Source organism: Megascapheus bottae, chromosome 29, assembly GCF_031878675.1.
Source record: "Megascapheus bottae isolate mThoBot1 chromosome 29, mThoBot2.hap1, whole genome shotgun sequence".
Taxonomy (NCBI): Eukaryota; Metazoa; Chordata; class Mammalia; order Rodentia; family Geomyidae; genus Megascapheus; species Megascapheus bottae.
Genome location: NC_143537.1, coordinates 14,244,972 through 14,271,318, shown reverse-complemented (window position 1 = coordinate 14,271,318; position 26,347 = coordinate 14,244,972). Strand labels below are relative to the sequence as shown.

Sequence of the window (26,347 nt, the reverse complement as noted above, 5' to 3'; positions counted from 1 at the left end):
CAGTAACCTTGAGCTGAAGAGCTCAGGGACAATATCCAGGCCCAGGGGTAAGGTGGTAGCCTTGAACCCAGGCTGAATTTAAGCCTTATGACCCACACGAAAAAAAAGAAAGAAGGCACATATGATTTGCATGTGCCGGTGCCATTTTTTGGATCTCATATTCTCACTTGGCTTTCTTGCTCATTACTGGTATACCACCAATGGAGCCATATCTCTAGCCCAGCTTTTTACTCATTATTTTGGAGGTATAATCTGTAGGATTTTTTTTTTTTTCCTGGACTGGCTTTGAATTTTGATCTACAAATCTCCACTTTCTTAGTAGATAGAACTATAGGAGTAAGCCACTGCCACCTAGAGAATTAATGTTTTTATGGCTGTAATAATACAGGAAGATATAAACAGTTGGGCAGTGAGAAATGGTGTATGAAGAGGAGAGAGAGAACATGTTGAAGATTTAGCTAGGAGAACAAAGAGGCTGAAGTTAATAAAATTTAGAAAGGGTTTGGCCCCATGGAGGGAAAATTAAGACCTGAAGAAGAAATACTCAGCTTGATTGCAGATTGATTATTCTCTCCTTGAAAGCGTATGGAAAGGATTTAATATTCCTTTTTAAAATCTGTTCTAAGAAAATCTGATAGGGCTTAGTGTGTGGTATATGTCCATATCAGTAAGATAAATGGACAAAGGTATTATAGAAAATTAGCTTATAAATTAAAATTTTAAACACCCATGTATACAACTTTTTGTAAGGCTTTCTACCTAGTGATAGTTTGCTTATATTGATAAACTATTTTCAATTAAGTTCTAATTCAGTTTTTTAAATTATATAATACATGTTATGTAGAAATTATGTATAGTTGCATATATACATATACATTTATATTGTAGTATATATGTAATATCAGCCAAGTTTTATTCTTCTTAAGTCTTGAGTTAGGTTTACTCTGCATTTGTATTTTAAATCAAAACAGAGATTTGAGTGAAACTACAAAACTGTTCGGTAGTTTGCTTTTGATTGCTGACTTTTTTATGATTTTGCTTTATTTTTGCTGCCTACAGCTGTTGGTTTTTACTGTAAGTATTTTAGTTTTCTCTTGCTCATATTTGATTTTAGCATTTTGTTACTTTAAGAGGTCACATGATAGAGAACTAAATGAAATAGGAAACAGAATTTCCCTTTCCACTTGCAAAGTAGGCAGTATCTGACATGTGTCCTTTTAGTCATTTTTTCTGAATATTTATATAGATATATGCTTTTATATTTATATGAAATCAGTATACATACTGTGCTATATCATGAGAAGGTTTTTATTTTTGTTTTTTAAACCCTCAGACTTGGGGCATAAAAGTCCCACAGACCTTGCTACCTGGGCTAGCTTTGATCACAGTCCTCAGATCTCAGCCTCCTGATGAGCCACCACTACCCCATGCCACTACAAGGAATTTGAACAGTTTTCCTGAGTTTGTATTGCTTTTTTTATTTAACAGCACAGAGCTTTAAGTAGCAAACCTGATTCTTCATTGAAATTTTAGAAGTTATTTTGCTTTTTTATTTTAAAGAGTCAAGTGTTTTTGTTTCGTTTTTAATCCAACTACAGAGAAAGGATAAGTATCAGTCTGTCTGGCGCTGCGCTTTATGTGCCAATTCTGGATCTGTATTGTCCTACCACCCTTTGTGTTCTTATGGCTTTCTCACTGCATGGATTGGCTTGTTAACTAGAACTAGAACTTACTTGTCACCTTGAACCATTTTTTACTCTCTTAAATGTCAGTAAATCAGGGACTTCATTTCATTGATCCCTACACATTCATCACCTGAACATCTGACTTCTAACAGGCACACCATGAATATTTGTTCAGCAATAAATAATAAAGCCAGATGAAAAAGCAGTTCTGTATTAAAGATTCTCTTATATACCTAAATTTTTTTGTGTGTGTGTAATCAGGTCAATACATAATTCCTTTAAGTATTCACTGTTTATTTTACTCATACAGGATTATAGTTGGCACTCTAGAAAATGTGGGAGTCCAGGAGTCTAGACATTCACTACCTATTTTATGTTAAATTTCTTAAAATATGTATCAATACTATATACATAAAAGATCTTTTTTAAATATTTAAATACCTCTAAATACAACCATTTTTCTCTGAATTGTAGCTTACTACTAAAATTTAGGATTAGATTGTTTTTCTTTTTTGATTGAATTTTATTTTAGCTTCATATTTGCTATTTATGTAACACTTCTGTGTGTGTCCAAATACTGTGCTTAGTTGTGCTTGTTACTTTCTTACTAACAAGTATATTTGTAAAGAATACCTATGTAGGATGTACATAACAATTCTAAAATAGCTTTACACTATCACCAATGTCAGGGCAGAGAAGTTTGGGGTTTTTTTGGTTTTTTGCCAGTTGTGGGCTTGAGCTCAGGGCCTGAGCACTGTCCTTGGACTTTCTTAAGGCTAGAGCTCTGCCTCTTGAGCCTCAGCACCATTTCTGGCTTTTTTCTATGTATGTGGTACCAAGGAATCGAACCCGGGTCTTCATGCATGCTAGGCAAGCACTTTAACCACTAGGCCAAACTCCCAGCCCCAGAGAAGTTTTTTTATCTGCTGTCTTTTCTAAGTTGGCATTACTACCTCAACAGACGCATCAGAGTTGAGTTGTGGCATACTCAGGATCATTTCATTGGCAAATCTGTTCAGCGACATCCATTTTTGATGCTTGATTGCCTTAGGGTGAACACAGACCAGTTTATCTTTTTCACATGAGGCACAGATGGCTTTGACAGAGTACGGCTTCTCAGCTCGTTCAGCAAGATGTACAACTGTGTTTCTTCCCAGATTTTATGGCAGTAGGGGGAAAGAACATAATGTATGTGTAAATTGTCTTTGTGAGTAACAGTCCTCCAAAGAAAGTAATACGAAAGGTATGAGGGCATCTCACCATTCTTCAGAGCCAGCCTGAACCCCTTGCTGAGGTTCAGCCTTCAAAGAGCCATTTTGAAGGGGCGGGGGGAAGCCCATTTTCCTGAAGAGGGTAGAAAAAGTAGAAGTAATAACACGTTTGATTCTTAAAGAGTTGAGAAGGTATAGAGAAATCCTTTCCCCTAGCAGTTTCCTTTCAATAATTTTTTTAGGAGGGGACAGAGAAGCATCTCTGCTTTTTGTGGACCACGTAATTGTCTGACATAAGCCTTGTAGCTTCAGAATCCCAGTGCCATTCACAGCACACTAAGGACTGACTCACTGGCGAGAGATCTAAACAAAAGGCTACTTGATGACTCAGATACTTAACTTCATTCAGGAGAGATGGCTCATCAGTGCATCCTTCTTAAATAGAAACTTGATTAGATGAAGCATTCTGCTTCCAACTTTACAGCAGACCCAGGGCATGCAGCATCTCGCAGCTCAGACCCATCTCCCCAGAATTTTGTTTGTATATATTCAGGTGAAGCCTTTTGACCTGGGGAACTAGCCTATCATTTTGTACACTCATTCTCAAGGAAAGAATATTCTTCATTCTAGATAATTTCCCTCCATATCTGTTCCGTTACTGTCATCTTTCCTTTCGAGATAAATTTGTCTATTTTTTTCTCTGAAAGTTAGTGAGTACAATGCTAAGAAAGTAATGATGAATGAGCAAAATAAAGGCACTTGAACAAACCACAATAATAAATACTCCTCTAATTTTTAAAAGAAAGTTTTTGTGGTTATAGTTTATTTCATAGGAAGAATTAGCACTTTAATGCTATTTGACCTTTTTTTTTTTTTTTTTGCCAATCCTGGGCTTCAGCTCAGGGCATGAGCACTGTCCTTGGGCTTTCTCAAAGTCAGAGCTCTACCACTTGAGCCACAGCACCACTTCTGGCTTTCTTCTATGTATGTGGGACAGAGGAATCAAACCTGGGTCTTCGTGCATGCTAGGCAAGCACTCTACCACTAGGCCAAACTCCTGGCCCTATCTGATCTTTTTTAACTTTTAATAAAGTTTAAAATAGATCTCTGTCATTAAAGTAAACATTGTTCTAGAAGCTTTAGCTCCTGAATACCACAGGAGAGGAAATAACATTACATACCATATGAACATTATCTTTACATAGAATTTACCTGAATTAGAAATCACTGGGACAAAGATTAAGATATTTAGCCAAGTGAACATTTTAAATTTACTGTTAAATATAGAATATAAAAAGTAAAAAGATACTTGTCACCTTACAGTAGAATGAATGTTGGTAAATAGTGTAATTTACTAGGAAAAAGTATATATAGGATACTGATAATAGCTTATATTCTGTTGAAGGGGTGTTCATTTCTCTCTTTCCATATGTGTTCACACTGAGTTCAAACCAGTTTCACACCTCCCTCCCTCCCCTTCCCCTCCCCCCTCCCCTTCCCCTCCCCCCTCCCCCTTCTCCTCTCCTTCCCCCCTCCCCCCTCCCCCCCTCCCCCCTTCCCCCCTTCCCCCTCCCCCCCCTCTCTCTCCTGATCCCTTCCACCAAAAGAAATCCCAGTGGGTTTCAAAATTCACTTTTCATAGTTGCCATCTATGCAACCTTCTCCACCAGGCCACTCACTGTCCTTAGTATTCTCCCACTGACCATCTTTTTCCACACCCATCTCCCTGCTGATCGTCTGTATGTGTCTGTGTGTGCATGTACACCTGAACTAGAACGTACAGTCAAAACCTTGAATTCTTTCTTAGCCTTTTCAATCAAGGATGGGACTCTACCACTTAAGCCATACCTCTACTTGCAACTTTTCACTGGCTAATTAAAGACTGATTCATCTGTCCAAGCCAGCTTCAAACTTTAGTTCTCAGGTTTTAGCCTCCTAAGTAGCTAGGATTACAGGCATGAGTCACCAGCACCCACCAATAAACATATTTTTTAAATGAAGAAATACTAGTGTTCATTGAATTAATACTAGCTGTGTGTGGTGTCTCATACCTATAACCCTAGTTACTAGGGAGATTGAGATCTGGCAATATTGCAATTCAAGATCATCTGAGGAAAAAAGTTAGTGGGACCCCCAAAAGCTGGGCTTTTGATGGTACGTGCCTGTGATCTCAGCATGGGAGAGGAGAGCACACAAGAGGATTGTCATCCAAGATTAACTCTCTGCAAAAAGAAGACCCTACCTAAAAAATAACTGAAAGCAATAAAAAGGCTCAGTGTTAGAATTCTGGCCTAGCGAAGTGTAATGCCCTGAATTCTAACGATAGGACCACCCCCTGGGAAAAGAGAGAGGGGGAACAATATGAGTTACTGAATCTAACCAGTAACTGAAAGAAAAAAAAAAAAGGTGGGGAGGGGCGCATATTTTTTGGAGAATAAACTTTCACAATGGGGAGAGAAAATGTGATTTTTTTTTTTTGGTTGTGGGACTTGAACTCTGGGCCTGGCTGTTGTTCTTGAGCTCTTCAGCTCAAGGTTACCGTCCCACCCCTTGAGCCACAGTGCTGCTTCCTAATGTGATCATTTTAATAGGGATATAACCGGATTTGCCCTCTTACATTCTAGAATTATCTGGGGAATGATTTGCCAATATATTTGAAATGCACATTGAAAGTATTCATATTTGGTAAATCAGCAATTGTCTTTTTGAAAGATTTCACTAAGGAAATAGCTATAGACGGGGTTTGGATAATTGAAATATTTAAAATGCATATTGTAGAGTACTATACCTTCATTAAAAACTTGACAGAGGAATAATTATATCAAAGTGCTGGTAATAATTTAGCTGGGCACTGATGGCTCACACTTGTAATCCTACCTACTCAGGAGGCTGAGATCTGAAGATCAGGGTTCAAAGCCATTCTGGGCACGAATGTTTGTGAAACTCCAGTTAACCACCAGAAAATTGAAAGTGGCGCTGTGGCTCAAGTGGTAGAGTGTTAGACTTGAACTGAAGAGCTCAGTCAGAGACAGCGGCCAGGCTGTTCAAGCCCCATGACCAACCAAAAAAAAAAAAAAAGGTGGTAATATATTTTAAATAATTGTAGCCTGTGAATCATATGAAAATACGATTAGTCTTTGTCTTTGTAAATATTTACTAGTATATTTTTACTTGGGAAAATTGATACATTTACATTGACAAACTACCAAGAACAAAAATATATATTTTAATGTTTAAAGGGATTGTTGCGTTTAAAATTGCTTTTTTAAAGAGCTTTAAAGACAGCTTCCTTGGAAATAATAAAGCGCGTCTTTGTGTTTATACAGATATTCCTGATCAAGTCATAAGAGTTTTCAAAGCAGATCAACAGAGCTGCTACATTATCATCAGTAAAGACACTACAGCTAAAGAAGTGGTTTGTCATGCTGTTCATGAATTTGGTTTGACTGGGGCAACGGACACATATTCTCTGTGTGAAGTTTCTGTTACTCCTGAGGGAGTCATAAAGCAGAGAAGACTTCCAGATCAGTTCTCCAAACTAGCTGATAGAATTCAGCTCAATGGAAGGTGAGTAAAATAACTGTGCTTGTCAGTGTAGTTTTGAAGATTCTCTGTTAAAACAGGTATTTTAAATAGAAACATGTTTTATTGCTTACTGGTTTCTTTTTTTTTTTTTTTTTTGCCAGTCCTGGGGCTTGAACTCAGGACCTAAGCATTATCCTTCAGCTTTCTCAAGGCTACCACTCTATCACTTGAGCTTTTTCTGTGCATGTAGAACCAAGGAATTGAACCCAGGTCTTCATGCATGCTAGGCAAGCATTCTACCACTAGACCAAACTCCCAGCCCCATGATTTCTCTAAAATTAAGATAGAATTGCTCTTTTTTCCAAATTTTTCTTATCTCCATATATATGTGTGTATATGTATATCTCCATATATGTATATATGTATGTATGTATATCTCCATATATATGTATGTACATGTGTATATATGTGTATATGTATAATGCATCTTGATCAGTATTACCTCTTTTATTCTTCCACCCAATTATTTATTCATCATTCAAATCCACCTAAACACTAATTTTCCTAGGATATATATAATATATATGTATATATGGAATTTATATATGTATATATATATAGGCAATTTTGGTTGCTCTTATAAACTATCTTAAAGTAAGAATAATGAAAGAACAGTTGGAAAAGTATTTTAGTATTCCTGTGAAAATACAGTCTTAGAACCACTAAGGTGATCTAATTCTTGTTACAGAGGAGGAACTAAGTGATTCAGATCTTTATGTGCTCTGAATGTGCATATGTTAATATAGAAACTTAGCTGGGCACAGAGGCTCATGCCTATAATCCCAGCTACTCAGGAGGCTGAGATCTGAGGATCAGGGTTCAAAGCCAACCCAGGCACAAAAGGACCTGAGACTCTTAACTCCAATTAACCTCTAGAAAATGGGAAGTGGGGCTTGGTTCAAGGGTGGGGTGGTGTAGCCTTGAGCTGAAGAGCACAGGGATAACACCCAGACCCAGGGGTAGGGTGGTAGCCTTGAGCTGAAGAGCTCAGGGACAGCACCCAGGCCGAGTTCAAGCCCCATGACCCACAAAAAAAAAGAAACAATTTGATTAGTGTGTACTTTGGATTTAAAAAAAAATTCTTTTTTCTAAGTAAGTTCTTTATAAGTACACGGGAAATTTTTATTTTGAAAATTGTCTTAAAATTATTTGATAACCTTCTGCCTAGTTTTGGTATAGTGTATTTGTTCTTTTTCTCTGGAAACTTTCTTTTAAAGAAATCTTTATCTGTAATCCAGTTTTACATCATTCTTAGAAACCTTAAAATGACTGCAGTAAAGTGTTTATTTTGCAGATTGTACATGACAATTAAGAATATAGTACTTAGAGCTAGACCCCTGGGCTCTGTCTGTGAGACATTAGGCAAAGTTTTCAGAGACTATGCCTGAATTTTCATATCTGTAAAATAGTCATGTTGTAAGGATTAAGTTAAAAATCTGTAAACATGTGGTTCTTCTATAACATGGCTATGCTCAACTTTATCATTTATGCCAGTCGTGTAAACAGACAAAAAAGTAAAAAGAAATAGATGAATACAAACTTAGATAAAATTATATTGTTAGAGAATAATGAAGTAAAATTTACCTATGAAGCTGGGTGGTTCATAGGCTCATACCTGTAATCTCAGGAGGCTGAGATCTGAAGATTAAGGTTTGAAGCCTTCATGGGCAGAAAAGCCCATGAGACTGGAAGTGGCACTGTGGCAAAAGAAGCTCAGGGATAGCACTCCAGCACCGCCCCCCCCCACAAAGAAAGAATGTTATATTTGATGCAATATTTACCTCATGCCAGCTCAATGTAATATGTTTCCAGCTGTAAACAGTTTACATTGCCTTTCTTTTCATTTCTAAATATCATAGAGGTGGGTGTTCTATAGAGAAGAGAGGGGAATAAAGGTCTTTTGTACAATTACTAATCCGTAAATCTCATCCATACCAATTCTGGGATGAGAGTTGTGTTTAACATGGGATAAATATTAGTGGAAATGTCCTCATTTATGGATTTTTTTTTTCTTCTTTGCCTCACTTAGAAGTGGGGGCAAGATGGTAAAATTAAAACCCAGCAGACTTTTCAATAGAGATTTAAACAGTCTTTATGTGTTTATTTTGTAATGTGTTAGTGTCTCATTGCTGTGTTTAGGAGACATTCAAATCTTAACATACAGGCCTTAGAGGCTCATGGCTATCTCAAATGAAGTATTTTTAGTACATTTCCAAGTGTTAGAACATTGTTCAGAAGTTCAAATCAAATGTCTTTTCCTGGAGCTCAAGGCAATCTGTTAGTTATGAACCCTTATAAAATCAAAAGAGAAAGCTACATGCTTCCAGGATACAAAATAAATATTAAGGCAGGAAGAACTATAACCCCAGCAAGTAAATCCTAGAGCTCCACTCCCTGCCTCCAGGGCATGTGGTAGTATGATGTCAGCTCCCTTAGTGGTTATGGCCTGTGTGCATCTCCCCTGAGCTCAGTCCATTTGGCATGTGACTTTCCTTGGTAAATGTTTTATGTCCCTTACACATCCTCCATCCTGGGATCTCTGCCACGTTGTCAACCTGACCTTCATACCTTCACATGTTGCCCTCTCAGGGGTCTGTGACTGTAGAGGTCCTGACACTGCCACACAATGCCTGGCTTCCCAGACTTTGCAATCTGTATAGAAGTAAAACCATTATCATGTGGACAACGCCAAGGTCTCCATCAGCACAGGCTGTACCTAGGCCCCCTTGGACCAGGGCTGTAGTAGCCTCTGTGTGCTTGAGCATCTGAGTGGGAAGGGAATCCTGGGTAACAAGTTCCAGAGTGGCTCTGTGCCATCAGAGCCCCTCAGTGGCGCTCCGTTCTCCAGGGAGTCTTTTAAATGGGTTTACACATTGATACCCTTGCGGCTGGTATGGGTGGGGTCTGGCCAATTTCTGTTTGTTGTCCAGATGCAGAGTCTTAGTTTTTAATGATGCTAATCTCAGAAACCATGCCTTATACTCCGTTTTTCATGGGCTTTTCATATCAAGCTACGGATTTTTCAAATCTTTGCTCTGCTTTTTGTTCCTGATTCTCACTGTAAGCCTGCCTAAAAACAGCCAGTAGTAAACATGACAGAGCCTGGATGCTGACCAGATTAATTAGTCACCATTTTATTCAGTCTCACACAAAGATGTAACACATGGACAAAATGTTGAAAAGTTTGTACTCAGGATGTAATTGAATGGGCTCTGCTCCAGCTCCTCGTTGTGTCCATTTCCAATCTAAAACCAAGTTTTTATTGGCTGTATTTCTTTTTTGTTCCTTTTTTTGTTGGGGGGGGAGGTATGTGGAATTTCAGTTCTGAGCCTTGAACTTGATGGGGGCTATCTCTTGAGACATATGCAGACCTTACTATCCACATTGATCAGCATTCTGCCCTTTTGAGGCCCCAACACAGCTTCTCTTAAGCTTAACCTAAAGCATCCAGACCCCTCTATCCCATCTCCAAATTCTTCCTACAAATTAATTCTAAAGGCTTAGCCACATGGTTAGGTTTAGACAAAGCAAGAATTCCACTTCTTTGGGAACCAATTTTCTGTATTAGTTCCTTTTTTTTTTTTTTTATGTCCATCGTGGGACTTGAACTCTGGGCCTGGGCACTGTCCCTGAGTTCATCTCAAGGTTACTATCCTACCTCTTGAGCCATAGTGCCACTTCTGGTTTTCTGATGATTAATTGGAGATAAGAGTCTCATGGACTTTTTAGTGCCCGGGCTGGCTTTGAACTGCAGTCCTCAGATCTCAGCCTCCTGAGTGGGATTACAGGCGTGAGCCACAGCATCCAGCTTAGTTCCTTTTTTGTTTTTTGTTTTGTTTTGGTTTTGTGCAGGTACTAGCCTTAAATTCAAGGCCTCAAGCTCTTGCTTGGTTTTTTGTTGTTGTTTTATTTTTGGGTTTTTTTTGTTGTTGTTCCCTTAAAACTAGAGCTCTATCACTTTGAGCTATACCTCTGCTTCCAGGAGTGTGGAGGGAGGGGATCCTGGGGCTTGAACTCAGAACCATTTTACTGTCCCTTAGCTTTTTTGGACAAAGCTGAGTCACCATTTCACTTCTAGCTTTTTTGGTGGTTAAGTCTCAGACCGTCTTGCCTGGGCTGCCTTTGTTTTGCAATCTTCACATCTCAGCCTCTTGAGTAACTAAGATCACAGGTATAACCACTGGCACCTGTCCCATTTCCAGCTTTCTGGTGGTTAATTGGAGATAAGAGTCTCGCATATTTCTCTACCTGGCTTGGTTTTGAACCATGATCCTAAGATCTCGGCATCTTAAGTAGCTGTTTACAGGTGTGAGCCCTCAGTGCCTGGCTTTGTGTCAATTTCTTGTTACTGTGTTCTAGTATCTGAGAGAACTTGAAGAGAAAGATTTTTATTTTATTTTTTTGTCGGTCCTGGGCTTGCACTCAGGGCCTGGGCACTGTCCTTGAGCTTTTTCAAGGCTAGCCACTTGAGCCACAGCTCTACTTCTGGCTTCTTCTGTGTATGTGGTACCGAGGAATCAAACCCAGGGCTTCCTGCATGCTAGGCAAGCACTCGACCACTAGGCCACACTCCCAGCCTAGAAAGAATTTGTTTTGCTCATAGTTTCATAAGGTTTAATCCATCCTGGTAGTGGGGAAGTTGTGCAGCAGAACAGCTCACAAGATGACATGCAGGAAGGAAAGAGAAAGAGCAACATCAGGGGCCCGGTGTTGCTGTAAAGGCCTGCCCCTGCTGACCTGCTTCTGCCAGTTAGGCCTCCCAAAATACCAGCACCAGTTGAGGATCAAACACCTGAGCCTGTGAGAGGGATTCCATATTCAGACCATAATATAGTTTTTAATTTTCAAGAATATACCCAAGAAAATTGTTGACACGTGAATAGTTGATGATATGGTTTAATTTCATAGTACTATCGATGCTGTTTTCACTTTTTACAATAATAGTAGCAGAATGGGGCTGAGAGTTTGGCCTAGTGATAGTGCTTGCCTAGCATGCTCCAAGACCCAGGTTCGTTTCCTCGGTACCACATACGTAGAAAAAAGCCAGAAATGGTGCTGAGGCTCAAGTGGTAGAGCTCTAGCCTTGAGAAAAAAAAAGAACCCAAGGACAGTGCTCAGGCCCTGAGTCCATGCCCAGGACTGACAAAAAATAAAATAATAGCAGAATAAGCAGACTTCTCAAAAATCTTCTCATTTAAAATGTGATTTTCATCTGTAAAGCTAATATTCTGTGATCTAATATTTTTGGCAAAATGTTAACAATAAAATAATTCTGAGCATAATAGAGAGGGAAAGTGTTCTTGTAAGTACAATCACATTTGTGATCACATGCATATGATTTTTTTTTCCTTCTTAGGTATTACTTAAAAAATAACATGGAAACAGAGACCCTGTGTTCCGATGAAGATGCACAAGAGCTGCTTAAGGAAAGCCAGCTGTCCATGCTGCAGCTGAGCACTGTTGAGATGGCCACCCAGCTGTCGATGAGGGACTTTGATTTATTTCGTAACATTGAGCCTACTGAATACATTGATGATCTTTTTAAGTTAGATTCCAAGAGGGGAAATGCTCACTTGAAAGAGTTTGAGGACGTTGTAAATCAAGAGACGTTCTGGGTTGCCTCAGAGATTTTGACTGAATCTAATCAGCTCAAACGAATGAAGATTATTAAACATTTCATTAAAATTGCACTTCATTGTCGAGAATGTAAAAACTTCAATTCGATGTTTGCTATAATAAGGTAAGATTGTATAAGCAGATACACATCTCTACATGGTTTTGTGGGAATCTTGACAGAAATCTGTCAATGTATTAAATGCCTATGGGAAAAATGTTCTGTAAGTCTGATGAAGATTTCATTTGTTTTTTGTTCTACTCTTAGGGCTTGAACACATAAATAAATTCATGACCTTGTGCTTGGTTGACAGGCACTCTAGCACTTGAGCTAGGCCTCCAGCCCCTTTTACCAGTAGTTGTTTTTCCAGGTCTTGGCTCCCCCTGTTTGTACTTTCCTGTGTCACTGGAGGTACTATTACTTAGCAAGCATTCCTGCCCACAACTAGGATAATGAGTATACCCAGCCACTGGTGGAGATAATCTGCCTCGTGGACTTTTTATTTTTTGCCAATCCTGGGGTTTGATCTTAGGGCCTGAGCACTATCTTTGGGCTTTCTCAAGGCTAGAGGCACAGTACCACTTCTGCCTTTTTCTGTGTATGTAGCACTGTTGAATTGAAGCCAGGTCTTCATGCGTGCTAGGTAAGCACTCTACCACTAGACCTAACTCCCGGCCCCTCATGAACTTCTTTATACCCAGGCTTGCCTTAAACAACAGTCCTCCAATCTCCACTCCCAAGTAGCTGAGATTATAGGCTTCTGAGTACTCTGCAAATACAAGCACTATACTAAATACCATTGGAGAGAATGAATAGTCTTATTTCTGGTATTAGAAGAAATGCTTTGGGCATATCCCCACTCATTCCCCATTCATTATAGTGTTGCTTATCTAAAAGAGAGAGGGGCAGGGAGTTTGGCCTAGTGGTAGAGTGCTTTCCTAGCATGAATGAAAACCTGGGTTTGATTCCTCAGAACCACATACGTAAAAAAAGACAGGTAGTGCTGTGGTTCAAGTGGTAGAGCTCTAGCCTGAAGAAAGCCCAAGGAGGGCCGGGAGTTGAGTCTAGTGGTAGAGTGCTTGCCTAGCATGCACAAAGTCCCAGGTTCGATTTCTCTGTACCACATACAGAAAAGCCAGAAGTAGTACTCAAGCTGGAAGTAACGCTCAAGTGGTAGAGTGCTAGCCTTGAGAAAGCCCAAGAACGGTGTCCAGATCCCGAGTTCAAGCCCCAGGACTGGCGGAGGAGTAAGGGGTGGGGGGAATCAAGAGAAATTTTTAAATGTGGTAAACATAGAGTCAGATGACTGACAGAGGATTAACTGTCAAGAAAATTAAGGCATATCGTGTTTATACATTTGCTCAGCAGCTTACACATGGATGGTAATAGATAAAGAAAAAGCAAGAGCTGCAGCCTAAATGGGATGAGATAAATCAGTTCTCAATTTAGGGAGTATCTGAATCTGAAAGTGCCTTTGGAAAGGAAACTTACAGGGCAGGATTAATACTTAGGGATATGAAAACCTTGGAATCAGGAACATAAATAGACAAAAAAAAAATCTTTTAAAGTGTTAATCTTATGTAAAACAGTATGGTGGTGCACTAAGTTTCTAAAGTTCTGTTTATTAAATCATTTTATTTATCGCTTACATGGAAGTCTAGTACATGGCTCAAGTGGTAGAGCACCAGACAAGAGAGAAAAGGCCCTAAGTTCAAGCCCCAGTACTAGCACCAAAGCGGTGGGAGAGAAGTAGTTAATATACAATAGGCAAGTATAGAATTGTTTGAAAGAAATTCTTTTTTAACATTTAAGGGAGTCCCTTTCATTTGTTTTGCCATACTTTTTGTTTACTTCAACGTGTGAAAATTCTACTCATTAGCAATAGGAAATTTAGTGCATACACTTCACTGACTTGACTCTACACTCTCCCCCAAGTCCCTTCCTAATGTTTTTATTCTTCTCTTTGACAGTGGCTTAAATCTGGCACCTGTAGCACGACTTAGAGGTACTTGGGAGAAGTTACCAAGCAAATACGAGAAACATCTCCAAGATCTCCAGGACCTTTTTGATCCATCAAGAAACATGGCAAAATACAGAAATATTCTCAGTAGTCAAAGCATGCAGCCTCCAATCATTCCACTCTTCCCCGTTGTCAAGAAGGATATGACATTTCTTCATGAAGGTATTTAAAAGTTATCTGTAAATTCCTGTTTAGCTTAAGCTCATTATACAGCACTGTGATTTATTGCACTGACATAATTCCCATGTTACTAAATTAGTTTTTTCCACTGTGCTGATTATGTTCTTCTTAAATGGAGCAAATTTTCAGTATGGGAAAGCCATGTGGTTGAAGAGAACGAATGAAAGTGCTCGATATATTAGTTCAAAATATAAACTTCACATGTGGAGATCATGCTGCTCTTACTTTAGTTATCTGAGACAGGGTGTTGCTGTATAGCCTGGGCTGGCCTCAAACTCAGGCTCCTCCTGCCTTCTCCTGAGTGCTGGTCATGGATGTAGTTCACCATGCCCACCCTAAGATTTTTATTTTTATTTTTTATTTTATTTTGGTGCTGATAGTAGGACTTAAACTTGGCCTCGTACTTGTTCTGCCTTTTCACTCATAGCTGACACTCTACTACTTGAACCACACCTCTAGTCCAGGATTTTGTTGGTTAATTAGAAATAATGTCTTGGCCTTTTCTGCCCAGGCTGACTTAGAACTATGATCTTTGGATCTCTGCCCACTGAGTAGTTCAGATTATAAGCCTGAGCCACCAACATTCAACTTCCTCTTAGGTTCTCCCCTTCCCCTCCCCCCTCCACCATGTCCTAGGGCTTGAACTCAGGGCTTGGACATTGTCTTGGGCTTTCTCAAGGCTAGCACTCTACCACTTGAGCCACAGCACCACTTCTGGCTTTTTTTCTGTGTATGTAGTACCAAAGAATTGAACCCAGGGCTTCATGAATGCAAGCAAGTACTATACCACAAGGTCACGCTCCTGGCTCCTGGTTAGGGTTTTTGTGGTTTTTGTGTTTCTTTTTTATATATTTTTATTGTAATTAATAGAAGGATTACATTATGTTCACCAGATAGAAGGTGCATTACTTCACAAACATTGATGCCCTGTTTCATGTCATGGTCCACATTTCCCTCTCTCCCTCCCCCCGTTGGTTTTGTTTTTTTTAAGTGAATTAACACATACAGAAAAGTGCTTAAAACAGGTGAACGGCTATAATGAAGTTTGGCAAAACAAAGCACTTTGATGACATGTAACCTCTGAGACTTTTCTACCCAGGCTGCCCTCAAACCATGGTTCTCTATCTCAGACTTGTGATATCTAATAGTTATAGGTGTGAGCCACTGGAATCTGGCTCATCTCTACCTGAAATCAGCAGGATACTTTGTACCCAGCATGATATTTCTGAATTCTCTGAGGTGTTTGCAGTCTTAATTAGCTTTTTACCCCTTCTTCAAGCATTTTTGTGTCCAACTTTATTCCCAGCTGATAAGTTATCCTAATTGCCTAGTCTTATTACCTCAAAATTTTATTTTTTTTTTAAATTTTTTTTGTTAGTCCTGAGGCTTGAAATCAGGGCCTGAGCACTGACCTTGAGCTTTCTCACCACGAGCTCTACCACTTGAGCCACAGCACCACGTCTGGCTTTTTCTATAAGTATATGATACCAAGGAATCAAACCTGGGTCTCTGTGCATGCTAGGCAAGCACTCTACCACTAAGCCAAACTCCCAGCTCTCATTGTCACTTTTTTTTGTAAGAAAATAATTATTAGGGCTGGGATGCACATAGCCCTGGGTTCGATTCCTCAGTACCACATACACAGAAGAAGCCAGAAGTGTTGCTATAGCTCAAGTGGTAGAGCTCTAGCTTTGAGAAAGCCCAAGGACAGTGCCCAGGCACTGAGTTCAAGCCCCAGCACTGGCATAACAGAAAACAAAACAAAATAATTGTTATAGCCAGGTAGGTTAGCTCATTCCTGTAATCCAGAGAGATTAAAAAAAAGCACAAACCCTGTGAGACTCGGTCTCCAAAAAGATGAGATAAGCTGGAGTTTTGGCTCACACCAGCAGAGCGAGCCATGCAGGTAGAGTTCAAAATCCTAGTACTGGTGAAAAAATACCTATCAGGCATTAATTTGAAAGCTTTTTTTTTAAAGTCATTTTTATTATATATTATAGGAAATGACTCCAAAGTAGATGGCCTAGTAAACTTTGAGAAGCTGAGAATGATTGCCAAGGAAATCCGTCAGGTTGTCCGCATGACTTCTGCAAACATGGACCCTGCTATGATGTTCCGACAGAGGTATGGCCCAGAGATGCATCCAGAGTGACAGGTTTTCATTCATCATGTTCTTCCCACACTGCTCCAAGGTCCTGACCTCCATCATTCTTGAGTAGTCAGCTTCACATTAACCTAACAGGGAGGAGATACATCTGAAAGAAAGTGCAGACCAGAACAGCATTCTATGACTTGGTGAAATTTGAGCCCACTAACATTGTGTGTATTCACAGGTCTATCTGGTTGTCACTTAAATTTGGCCTAAGAAAATCATTGACATTTCACAGAAGCCAAATTGTTTTATTTGATTTCTAACCTAATACAGAAAGTGTTAGTCTGCAGTAGGTTTTTCATCTTTTTTTTTTTTTTTAATTTTATTTATTTTTTTTATTTTTTCTTTTGCCAGTCTTGGGCCTTCGACCCAGGGTCTGAGCAGTGTCCTTGGGCTTTCCTCGAGGCCAGGACTCTACCACTTGAGCCACAGCACCACTTCCGGCTTTTTCTGTGTATGTGGCACCAAGGAATTGAACCCAGGGGTTTGTGCATGCTTAAGCAAGCATTCTACCACCAGATCACACTCCTGGCCTAAGTCTTTCATTTTTACTGAGTTTTGAAAAAATCTGGATCTAATTCTTTCAAGCAATTCCTTTTCCTCAAGTTATAGTGCTACTCTTTTTTTTTTTTTAGATGAGTTCGTTTACAGAACTAAAAAAGTGCAAATTTAATTGTTCTCTTATCCTTAGAAAATAATTGTACTGCATTAATCTGATCTTCTAGAAAAGCTTTTTAAGATTCATTTTAATTCAATACTAAGGCTGTCAAATTTCTGTATGAAGTATATAACGAGTAGGTGGCTAAGCTGTTCGTACTAAGAGTGTCAGACATAATTTAAAATTTTTGCCTAATTATCTTTCAGATCTCTGCATAGAGTATTAAAAGTGAAATAGTTTACAGAAACAGATAAAAATCTTCACATATACATTTTCTGTCTTTCCCCTTTCTTCTGTTCTCCCCCTTTCTTCTGTTCTCCCTCCTTTCCCTTTCTTTTTTTCTTCCTCTGTCCCCCTCTGTCTCTTCCTCTCTCTCCTCCATCTCTTCCTCCTTCTTCTCCCAAAGAAACAAGAATACATAGTTCTTTGTAATACAAAACCAGTGTGTGTCTGGATTATTTTTTTTTTGTTTTATTATGCAGCTATTTAGGGATCTTTGTTTTTGTAAGTAGATCTCATAACTTACTCTAGTTAAGCAATTGTCAAAGTCTGAAAGGAAGGAGTGTGCCAGACCTCCTTTTCTCTTGAGATCATAGAGAGAGTTGTCATTGCTCAAAAAAAGAAAAAAAAAAAAAAAAAAAGAGCCAGGGACCACAGCAAACCTGGAGGAGGCTTGTTTGTGTGCCTTTGTTGTGTTGTTTGTCCTTGTACAGTGGCCCTTCCACCCTGTGGTCATTCACTCATACTATTATTCTGGTCTCTGAAGACATGAATTTGTGACCCTGTCAGACCAAATGATAATATTCTAAGATATGGTCAGAAATGAAGAAAAAAAAAGCCTGGCTGTTTCCTGGGGGATAGCCTGAGTTGAGTGAGATAATGAGGGGAAATGGACATACATGTTTAAATCAGATAGATTTTTTCCCAAATTAGTTTGATCAGTACTAAAATACAGTATATTTCCTTGAGTAATTATTCATTATGCTGGTATATACTTACCTAGTATGGGCAAAATAACTCCTTTTATTTTTAGCATTAATCCATTTGTAAACAAAATAGTATCATTATTCAAACACTGACATGTGGCATAAAGACAAGTTTTTAAGACAGGGTTTCACTAAGGAACTCAAACTGATCTCAGCCAGACGGACACTTCTCCTGCCTCAGCCTCCCAGTGCTGCTAGAACAGGTACACAGCCACCACCCTCCTGGATGACATAGCTTCCACACATTTTAACTTGGACTTGAAAGCCAAAATTACTTACTGAAGTCTTTGCCAGAGAAATTATCTTTATAAAATTATATATCATTATATTCCTTATAATTCACCTATCAGTTAAATGGCTCAAATTTTTTCAAGGACAGTATTCAAAAAGAAAGTATTCGGTATATGGTATAGGAATGTAGCTCAGTGGTACCATCTATAAAAAATATATATACAGATAGACAAATACAAGTATAACTATAGAAAAATATATAGATATAGCTGGGCGTGGATGCTCATATTTGTAATCTTAGCTACTCAGGAGGCTGAGATCTGAGGATCTTAATTTAAAGCCAGCCCTGGCACCAAAAAGTCCATGAGACTCTTATCTCGAATTAATCACCAGAAAACCAGAAGTGAGAGTGAGGCTCAAGGGATAGGGCTCTAGCCTTGACCTGAAGAGCTCAGTGACAGTGCCCAGGCCCAGAGTTCAAGTCCCCTGACCAAAAAAAAAAAAACAGGACGGGGAGTTTGGCCTAGTGATAAAGTGCTTGCCTAGCATGCACCAGGGTTCAATTCCTCAGTACCACATACATAGAAAAAAGCTGGGAGTGGTGCTGAGGCTCAAGTGGTAGAGCTCTAGCCTTGAGAAAGTCCAAGGACAGTGCTCAGGCCCTGAGCTCAAGCCCAGTACCGGCAAAAAAAAAAAAAAAATAGAGATATAGATAGATCCTTTAAAAAAATTTTATACTAATGGAGCCGGGAGTTTGGCCTAGTGGTAGAGTGCTTGCCTAGCATGCACAGAGACCCAGGTTCAATTGCTTGGTACCACATACATAGAAAAAAGCCTGAAGTGGTGCTGAGGCTCAAGTGGTAGAGCTCTGGCCTTGAGAAAGTCCAAGGACAGTGCTCAGACCCTCAGTCCAAGCCCCATGACTGGCAAAAATATATATATATATATATATATATATATATATATATATTTCTTATTCATATTAACTGCTTCATGAATTGGGTTTTAAAAATACATTTTGACCTGGACATCACTCCTGTAATTGTAACTACTCAGGAAGCTGAGATCTGAAAAATTATGGTTTAAAACCAGCACAGGCATGAAAGTACATGATACTCCAACTAATCAGCAAAAATCTGAAAGTGGAGCTGTGGTTCAAGTGGCAAAGCACAAACTTTGAGTGAAAAAGGTCAGGGACAGTGCCCAAGCTCTGAAATTTAGAAAAATATGTGGAGTTTTTTTGGCCTTCAAGACCTATCATAACTTAACTATAGTAACATCCTGTATTTCATTAAAGTCATTGTTAAGCTATGATTTTTTTCCTTGATAAAATTTTCCTTTCTGTTCTGTCTGCATAATTTCTGTGACTCTCAACTGTTGTCTTTTTTCTGTGCTTTCCTGTTCAAACACATGCTTCAATGTTTGTGGCTCTTGCTTACAGGAAGAAGAGGTGGCGGAGTCTGGGGTAAGTGTAGAGACAAACACAACTGGAATAAAGGTTGTACAACTCTTAACATATATACTGCATCTTTTCATTAATGCACGCATATCAAATAGCATGCATTCTATTAACTCTGTTAGCCTATATTCCTGACCAGTGCCTTTTGCTAACAAGGTAAAAGCGCTAGAACTAGCTTTTTTTGTGTTTTAAATGGTTTGGGGTTGTGGGTTCCCCCCCCTTCCCATTATTGATATCCCATAGGCCCTTTTAGATTTAAATTTAGCAGGTTCAGTTAAATGATAATAGTAATGAATATTCATTGTCTATATTCCATATGCTGCTATTCCAAGCCCTCTTAAATCAGTGATCCTATTTAATTTTCCTATCATACTCATGAATGGTGTAGCCACACCCAGGCAGTTTGATTCAAGTTCACTCCTAAATGCCATATTTTATAAGAGTGAAAAAAACCTTGTAAAGGTATAAATATGTTTATAAAGGCTTTCTGTCTTCTTGGAACATAGATGCAGCCTTTATCCAAGCTGTGTTATGAAATTCCTCACATCCACATGCCTGCCCAAGACTTATGCCATTGGTTGAGATTTATTACAAATTTCTATCTGCTTTACCTAAAAGTCTCTTAACTCTCTGTACAGCTGTGAGAGAATCAGAAACTGCCACATTTTTTGTTAAAGAATGCTCAGATCTCTGCCTCTTCATGGGTGGGGATCTGTTAAGAATCATAGAGTGTGAGCCGGGCGAGGTGGTTCACAGCTTTAATCCTAGCTACTCAGGCGGCTGAGATATGAGGATCTGTGTTCAAAGCCAGCCCAGGCATTAAAGTTCGTGACTCTTACCTCAAATTAATCACCAGAAACCTGGAAGTGGCATTGTTCAAGGGATAAGACGGTAGCCTTGAGCTGAAGACTCAGAGACAGCGCCCAGGCTCAGAGTTCAAGTCCCACAACCAAAAAAAGGAATCATAGAGTATTGAAGATTGTATGTGCCTTCTGACCATGTGGCTAATCCTTTGATTTTTAGATGAAGGAAGAAATGGCTTTTATGGTTAAAGGAGGTGCACAAGGGGGATTTTGTTTACTTTAAAGCTAATGAATTGTGAAGTCAGTTGCATTTATTACATGTAAGAGGTTTTTTGTTTTTATGTTTGAGCCACCTCCTTGAGCCTTGTCTTATTTGTGGTCTTACTTTCTGTTAAAGCTTGGTCTTCTTGTTCTTGACTTTCCTTCTGTTTTCTTCCTCCTATTCTGTTTCTTGTGTACTTTGTTCTGCATCATACATTTATGTGTTGGTCTTTTTTGGTTCTTCTTACTGAACACAGGCGTTGAAACCTGGCATTACTACTGTACAGCATACTTGGACAGTATGCATACTAGAATACGAATGTCTTAATGTTACTTCCTATATTCTGTTTGTTCGGCTGTAGTATTTCCTTGTTTTAATACTTGGTGCTTGTATACATTAGGTATTTTCCTTGTACAGCAGAGAATCTGTTACTTTAGAAATCGTTTACAAAGATATAGTTACAACATCTTCATTTCTTGAAGTTTTATGTTCTCCATTTTTTTTACTTCTTTGTGTTTTTGTTTTTTGGCTAAGACTGAGGCTCAAACTTGGTAACTGATAATTTTGCCCATTGGCTGGCATTCTACCAACTGGCAGCGCCTCCAGTCTTTTTAATTTGGAAAATCAGCTAAGATAAAATCACTAACTAGGCCGGGAGTTTGGCCTAGTGGTAGAGTGCTTGCCTAGCATGCACGAAGACCCGGGTTCGATTCCTCGGTACCACATACATAGAAAAAAGCCAGAAATGGTGCTGAGGCTCAAGTGGTAGAGCTCTAGCCTTGAGAAAGAGAAAGTCCAAGGACAGTGCTCAGGCCCTGAGCTCAAGCCCACAACTGGCAAAAAAAAAAAAAAAAAAAAAAAAAAAATCACTAACTAGTAGTATTAAAATCTCCTAAATGTTAGAACTTTATTTTTCTGCATTTGAGCGCAAGATATCACCAGTTTTATGTACTAAGAAAAATCACTGCATTTCCCTCTGACTGTTGAAGTTTTTTACTATATGCTTGTTTAAAGCAGTTCTCGTAAGTCTATGAATTTAGATTAAGGTTTTTATACACATCACTCATGTATGTGTAAAGAGGAAAATACAAGCAAAGTAAATTGATTTCGGCTTTCTAAAACTTCTTTATGATCAGAATATGAATCTCCTGAGACACTCCTTTTTTTGTTTGTTTTGGGTCTGTCTACCTCTTGGGCTGCCCTACCTCTGGGCGTTGTCCCTGAGCTCTTCAGCTCAAGGCTACTGCCCTGCCCGTGAAGTCACAACACCACTTCCACTTCTCGAGCGGCTAATTGGAGATAAGCCTCATGGACTTGAGTTCCCCAGCTGGCTTTGAACTGAGATCCTCAGATCTCAACCTCCTGGGTATTTAGGATTACAGGGGTGAGCCACCATGCCTGGTAGTGAGACACTCCTAAAAGTCTTTAGTTTCTGACTTTCATCCTCCCCACCTCCATGCACAAATACACACATGTGCACATACTTATACATACATACATATACCACAGTACTCCCCTGTGTGCCACACCGTGAGTGTATTGGCAGTGCATCGTTTCTGAAATGCATCACTAAAGAACTAAAACCCAAGCTGGACTCCCACACTGGCTTTGCAAATACTTAAAGTTTGTTTTCTGTTTTTTTGCCTTTTGGCTTAACTCTATGATCAAGTTTTCCCAAAAGGTTGAAAATATAATTCATTAATATCAATGGATTTTTCCCAAAACTGTCCTACAAGTTGTTTTTATGTTGTTTTATTTTGCTTCCCTCCCCACCCCCCCAGTTTTGGGCCTTGAACTTGGCCTGAGCACTGTCCTTGGACTTTCTCAAGGCTAGAGCTCTACCACTTGAGCCACAGCACCACTTCTGGCTTTTTTCTATATATTGTACTGAGAAATGGAACCTGGGTCTTCGTGCATGCCAGGCAAGCATTTTACCACTAGGCCACACACTCCCAGCCTATTCTACAAGTTTTTAGAGTTTCTGCATATATGAATAGTGATAAGAACCTTGGCTTCTTCTGACCAACAGCAATAGAAAGGTCCAAGGGTCTATAAAAGTGACACCAAAAACAATGCCATAATGCATTTTCAACTGCTTACTTGATTTACAGCAAAAACATTCTGATGCAGTGTCCATTTTAGACAAGGTTCGTGAGCACCGACGGCGAGCAGCTTGTTGTACCGTGCTGGCAATGTTTCTGAAATTTTTGGAGCTGGGCACTGGTAGCTCACTCTTGTAATCCTAGCTACTCAAGAGGCTGAGATCTGAGGAACGAAGCCAGCCTGGACAAGAAAGTCTATGAGACTCTTTATCTCCAATAAACTACTCTCAAAAAATGCCAGAAGTGGTGCTGCGGCTCAGGTGGTAGAGCTCTGACCTGGAGCATCAAGGGGCTCAGTCCTGGGGGTGGAGGCAGACACATAACTGCTTTCAAGCCAAGAATAGTCTAATGGTCTTGCTCGCCTTGTTAGGGTAAGCAGCATCATTGCTGTTTTACATTATTTCTAGATGTGGTCATGATGTAAGGAAGCAGCCGAAAAGTGCAGAGCGAAGCTGGAGCTTATTTGAATTGTGCTTTTTTCTAATCACTCAGAGCCATTGCGAAAGTAAAATCCCCAGATCCGCATACTTAGAACCCAAGCAATACCTATTTCACATTTGAATTTAACGATTTGTTGTGTTACATCTCTGATGAGCTTTATTGAATTAAATGTAACTGTTATTAAATCTCAGCTAATTATTTTTTGTCATTACTGTCTAATTTTGGGCCAAAAAGTAGTTATTGATGAAACTGGTCCATATGCTCAGTTGAGGCCACTGGGGGCATGGTGATGACAATAGGATTACAGTAGCCTTGTGTCAGGTAGCACAAACAGAGACACTAGAAAGTTCCTTGGACAAGAACCTTTGGTGTAAGTAGCCTTGGAGCACAGGAGTTTTTGTTGTTGTTGTTTTTGTCTTATCACAGTTGTGCCATAGGGCACAAGTATAGGTGTGATGGAGTCATGGCTCAGGGAGGAATTGTATCTTGTTCTTGCGAATGCTTCATTTTGCTAAATCCTATTCTTAATTTAGAACATCGCGCGCCATGTGCGCCAGATTACTTTGCATTAATGCTCTGCCTTTTTAACTCATTGACATCGCATGCAGTAGCATTAACAGAACCAAACCTTCTGTCTTGATTCTCCTGAGCTTATCCCATCTGATAGCCTCTGCCTGGGCTTGCCACCCTCCAGGTCACTGAGTCAAGGCAGCACAAATTCAAACATGCTGGATGTGCAAGGAGGCACTCACAAGAAGCGGGCGCGCCGCAGCTCCCTGCTGAATGCCAAGAAGCTGTACGAGGAGGCACAGATGGCTCGCAAAGTGAAGCAGTATCTCTCTGGTCTGGACGTAGAGACGGATGAGGAGAAGTTCCAGGCCATGTCACTGCAGTGGGAGCCTGCCTACGGTACCTGTGAGTACACGGTTTTCCTTGCTGTGACCATAAGAGCACAACAGAATAGACGCTTGAGTTCTGTTATGATCGTGAAACAGTGAATTTGCGCAGAAGGATGACTGACGGCTCCAGCTTCCTGCCTGTGTGTTCATCAGCTACTAATTCCATTCCCTGCTGATGCTCACGTGTGTGAGAACTCAAGGAGTAATTCTTCTTTACAGAGCCTTGTAAGGACTCCCTGTAAAAATTAAATAATAGGGACGAGTTTGGCCTAGTGGTAGGAGTGCTTGCCTAGCATGCACAAAGACCGGGGTTCAATTCCTCGGTACCACATACATAGAAAAAAGCCTGAAGTGGTGCTGAGGCTCAAGTGGTAGAGCTCTAGCCTTGAGAAAGTCCAGGGACAGGGTTCATGCCCTGAGCTCAAGCCCAGGACTGGCAATCAATCAATAAATAAACAAACGAGTAGTATTGTGCTTGAACAGATTTACCTGAAGTCCTAAGGTTGCAGCTGAATAAACCTTCGCGATGAGCTGTCTGCAATTGACAGGACTGTCTGAAGAATGAGGGCTTTCTTTTGGATGATAGTATTGGCTTTCATACCACAGGGACAGCATATGTGTTTTTCTATCTAGTACTGAAGAGTATGAGGTATTAGAGAAGCTTTGCTTCCATGACTTTGTGAAAGTTCATCTGAAAGGTGCAGCAAGTCACATGGTGGGAGGTGTTTTCCAGCCTAGGGAATTAAAGCTGACTTAACAGAAACCCGGAGAATGTGGACTCAGGGAGAGGCAGGTTGCTGCTACATCATGCAGGACCTTTGAGATTCTTGTGTTAGGGACTTGGGTTGCTTTCTTTTGTGCAGGACATATGGAAGGTCAGACTGCCATTCGTTCTGCTGTTGTCTCTAGAATGGCTTGTAGCCCTCTAGGATTGATACAGGAAAAGTATTTCAGTAGTGTAGATGACACCATTCTAACCTTCAGTAGAATGATGGTAGGAGTGGAGATACTTAATGAGTACAGTAAATTACTTAAGTGGTAAAGCTGAGTGTGGTAGCTCACACCTGGAATACCTGCTACTGTAGAGAATTGCAGTTTGAGACCAACCCAGGAAAAACAAGTGAACCCTCATCTCAAACAAGCTAGACTAAGTTGCACATGTGCTTCCCGTGCAGCTGATGCTATACATAGGTAGAAGAATCAAGGTCAGGGGCCAAACCCAAAAATAGAAGACCTGGGGCCAGGAGTTTAGCCTAGTGGTAGAGTGCTTACCTAGCATGCACTAAGACCTGTGTTCAATCCCTCAGTACCACATACATAGAAAAAAACCTGGAAGTGAGGCTGAATTGGTAGAGCGCTGTCCTTGAGAAAGGCCAAGGACAGTGCTCAGACCCTGAGCTCAAGCCCAGACTGGCAAAAAGAAAAAAAAAAGAGAGAGAGAGACCCTGTCCTAAAACACAGCCAAAATGATTGAGGGCATGGTGCTAGTGGAGAACAGTAACTAGGTCCTGAGCTCAAACCCACAGTAGCTGCTTATTATTTATTCTACAGAAACGTCATAGGTAGTGTTTTAGTTGCATTCCTTTTAAGATATCAGTTTTGGGGGACTAAAGTGGGTTTTTTCCTTTGGCCAGTCCCGGGGCTTGAACTCAGGGCCTGGGCACTGTCCTTGGACTTTCTCAAGGCTAGAGCTCTACCACTTGAGCCTCAGCACCATTTCTGGCTTTTTTCTATGTATGTGGTACCGAGGAATCGAACCTGGGTCTTCATGCATGCTAGGCAAGCACTCTGCCACTAGGCCAAAGTCACGGCCCCTAAAGTGGGTTTTTTTGTTCGTTTGTTTTTTTTGCCAGTCATGGAGACTGAACTCAGGGACTAAGCACTGTCCTTGGGCATTTTCTTCAAGGCTAGCACTCTGGGACTTGAGCCACAGCACCATTTCTTTTTTTTTTTTTTGTCCTATGTATGTGGTACCGAGGAATCAAACCGGGGTCTTTGTGCATGCTAGGCAAGTCCTGTACTACTAGGCCAAACTCTCAGCCCCCTAAAGTGGTTTTAT

At 40.0% G+C, this 26,347-nt stretch overlaps 1 protein-coding gene across 7 annotated transcripts in view; it reads left to right on the top strand.

The window, feature by feature from the left end:
• Positions 1 to 26,347, top strand: part of Rapgef6 (Rap guanine nucleotide exchange factor 6) — a 145,310-nt gene that overhangs the window by 101,858 nt on the left and 17,105 nt on the right. For 2 of the 7 annotated variants that reach the window (XM_090320827.1, XM_090320822.1), the window contains exons 18-24: positions 1,060 to 1,074; positions 6,223 to 6,463; positions 11,838 to 12,221; positions 14,066 to 14,277; positions 16,296 to 16,419; positions 19,764 to 19,787; positions 24,084 to 24,304. In XM_090320827.1, the coding sequence (XP_090176953.1) occupies positions 1,060 to 1,074; positions 6,223 to 6,463; positions 11,838 to 12,221; positions 14,066 to 14,277; positions 16,296 to 16,419; positions 19,764 to 19,787; positions 24,084 to 24,304 (1,221 nt within the window). The remainder of the gene's footprint in view (positions 1 to 1,059; positions 1,075 to 6,222; positions 6,464 to 11,837; positions 12,222 to 14,065; positions 14,278 to 16,295; positions 16,420 to 19,763; positions 19,788 to 24,083; positions 24,305 to 26,347) is intronic. The other 5 variants (XM_090320828.1, XM_090320823.1, XM_090320826.1 and 2 more) reach the window with 3 other exon arrangements.